The sequence below is a fragment of the Chanos chanos genome, chromosome 3, assembly GCF_902362185.1.
Source record: "Chanos chanos chromosome 3, fChaCha1.1, whole genome shotgun sequence".
Classification (NCBI taxonomy): domain Eukaryota; kingdom Metazoa; phylum Chordata; class Actinopteri; order Gonorynchiformes; family Chanidae; genus Chanos; species Chanos chanos.
The window spans coordinates 4,935,001-4,937,500 of NC_044497.1; the positions used below are offsets into that span (position 1 = coordinate 4,935,001).

General features: G+C 44.9%; 1 protein-coding gene across 1 annotated transcript in view; it reads left to right on the forward strand.

Moving 5' to 3' along the window:
* LOC115806430 (uncharacterized) overlaps positions 1-2,500 on the forward strand; it is a 26,024-nt gene that overhangs the window by 20,592 nt on the left and 2,932 nt on the right. The window contains exons 28-32 of the mRNA XM_030767123.1: positions 122-124; positions 484-588; positions 1,411-1,524; positions 2,087-2,200; positions 2,456-2,500. The exon at positions 2,456-2,500 is cut by the window's right edge and continues 114 nt beyond it. Coding sequence (XP_030622983.1) covers positions 122-124; positions 484-588; positions 1,411-1,524; positions 2,087-2,200; positions 2,456-2,500 — 381 coding nt within the window. The remainder of the gene's footprint in view (positions 1-121; positions 125-483; positions 589-1,410; positions 1,525-2,086; positions 2,201-2,455) is intronic.

Below are 2,500 nucleotides of genomic sequence, written 5' to 3' on the forward strand. Positions count from 1 at the left end.
TATCTTTGGCCTGTGTCTTTCCCAAACACTATCTTTGGCCAATGTCTTTCTCAGACACTATCTTTGGCCTATATCTTTCTCAGACGCTATCTTTGGCCTGTGTCTTTCTCTTTTCGTCCAGGTGGTAAGTCCACCATTGTAATAGCAATCCGTCAAGGTGCCACCGCAAGTAGCTTTTAAAGGGAATAGGAGCTGACACTCTGATTGGTTTATTGCCTGTTATGCCCAAAACACACCTGCGGTTCATTAAGAGACTAAGTACAACCCCTTTGCGCCTTACTTTGCGCTCGAATGATCCACCATTAAACCAGCAAAAGTGGATTTCGACACGCCCACAATGCACGTACGCCAGGCGCTTGAGAACGTGGGCTTAGATCGTTAAAATAGAGCTCTTTTTTTTTCCATTCAGTGGGAGGCAGTTCTGTTGTCATTGTTCTTTGGTGTTGTGATTGTTGTGGATTTTCTTTTGGGCCCCTGTCGTAGTGTGTCCTCGTCAGTTTCGCTGTGGGGACGGTCGCTGCATCGCTCTGAAGAAAGTGTGTGATGGGGAGAAAGACTGCTCAGACGGTCGCGATGAAGCAAAGTGTAGTAAGTATGAAATATGAGTAACCATAACCGTGGTTAAACCCCTCATAACCACAAAGTATGAGTCAAATGACCTTAACTTAACTTGTCTTTTCTCTATAGCATGACTAAACATCATACCGCCCACACCCACACACACACCCAACTGCAAGTAATCTGCAACTTCAATCTAATATCCCAGCCCATAAGCACAACAGTGTTGTATCCTAAGCTTGCCGTTACCTCGAGGACACACACACACACACACACACACATACACACTCACACGTGTCTCTACCTCTGTATGTGAAGAGCGGTGTAGCTGAGATGATCAAGCCCAGATTTAGGAATTGCGTCACGTTCCTGTGTTTGTCTCATTCCTCACATGTTACGTCAACACTCTGTCTCTCTCCTTTGTTATTGCCCTGTGTATTATATAGGCTTTGTTATCGCCCTGTGTATTATATATGCTTTGTTATCGCCCTGTGTATTATATAGGCTTTCTTATCGCCCTGTGTATTATATAGGCTTTGTTATCTCCCTGTGTATTATATAGGCTTTGTTATCTCCCTGTGTATTATATAGGCTTTGTTATTGCCCTGTGTATTATATACGCTTTCCCCTAAGTCGTCTGGCTCTCATATTGCTTGGATTAATCACTTTAGGAGTTTTTCAACCATGGAAAAATCCCCCCCCCCCCCCCCCCCCCCGTTCTACTGTCTGCACCACCAAGTACCTTTTTCCTCTTCTGGACTGCGAAGCCGACACGCTTAGATCATGTCTTTAGTCTGTTTTTTGTTTTGGGTCTGGTTCGGATTCCTGCTTTTGTTTTGCCTTGTGTTGTAGATAACTGTAAAGTAGGGGAGGTGTATTGCGGTAACGGACAGTGCCGTCCTCTTGGCAGCCAATGTAACAACCAGTTATCCTGTGGCGCAGACAGCAGTGAAGAGAACAACTGTGGTAAGAGTTACATTCACGATTATTATGAACCGATACCATCGGGGCACTATATGGAAATGGTCACGATACCACGATATGGCAAATATCACGATATGGTAACCCATATGATCATATCATCACATGACCACAGCTCTACAGGTACAGCCATCCAGCTTTTTACACCTGACACCTGAGGCCAGTGCGAACCTCCCTACCCAACACTGTACACACACACACACACACGCACACACACATTTGCGCGCACACATACACACACACACACCTCTCCCTTTAGAGTCACATCTCCCTCTGTGTGCATCTGCACATCTGTGTTAAGGCACACTTGTGTTGAGGTACAACTGTATGCGCAGTTTAAGAGCTGAGAATCACCAAGAATGTCTGCTAAATGAAAAAAAAGAGTAAATTAATGTATCTCTTACCATTTACTTACTGATCTCTGCCATTAGCAACAGGGTGGAAGAAGCAGGGGAAAAGGTCTGTGTCTTTTATGGTGTGTTACGCTGTGCATTTTTGCATTTTTCTCTATGAGGTGTGTTTACCTGTTATCTGTTTATCCTCTTAGCAGGTAAATGTCACCATGTGTGTCCCAATAAAGTGTGTCTCCCCAAGTCCTCCGTGTGTGACGGAGTCATCGACTGTAGAGACCGCAGCGATGAGCTCAACTGCACGAGAGCATGTGAGCGTTGCTTCTTCTTCCTCCTCCTCCTCCTCCTCTTCTTCTTCTTCTTCTTCTTCTTCTTCTACATCTTCTTCTTCTTCCTCTTCCTCTTCCTCTTCCTCTTCTTCTTCCCCGTCTCTGTCATAGTCAGTAGTGTCTGGTTATTGTTAGACGTTCCAGTTAGACACTACTGCACTGAGTAAGCCTGAAAAAGGAACCACATTAAGCCGTGTGGTCTTATTCGTGTATGTGTGTTTGGTTCCGTGACTGCAGTCTTATTCATGTATGTGCGTTTGACGCTGTCCTATGCAGTTCACA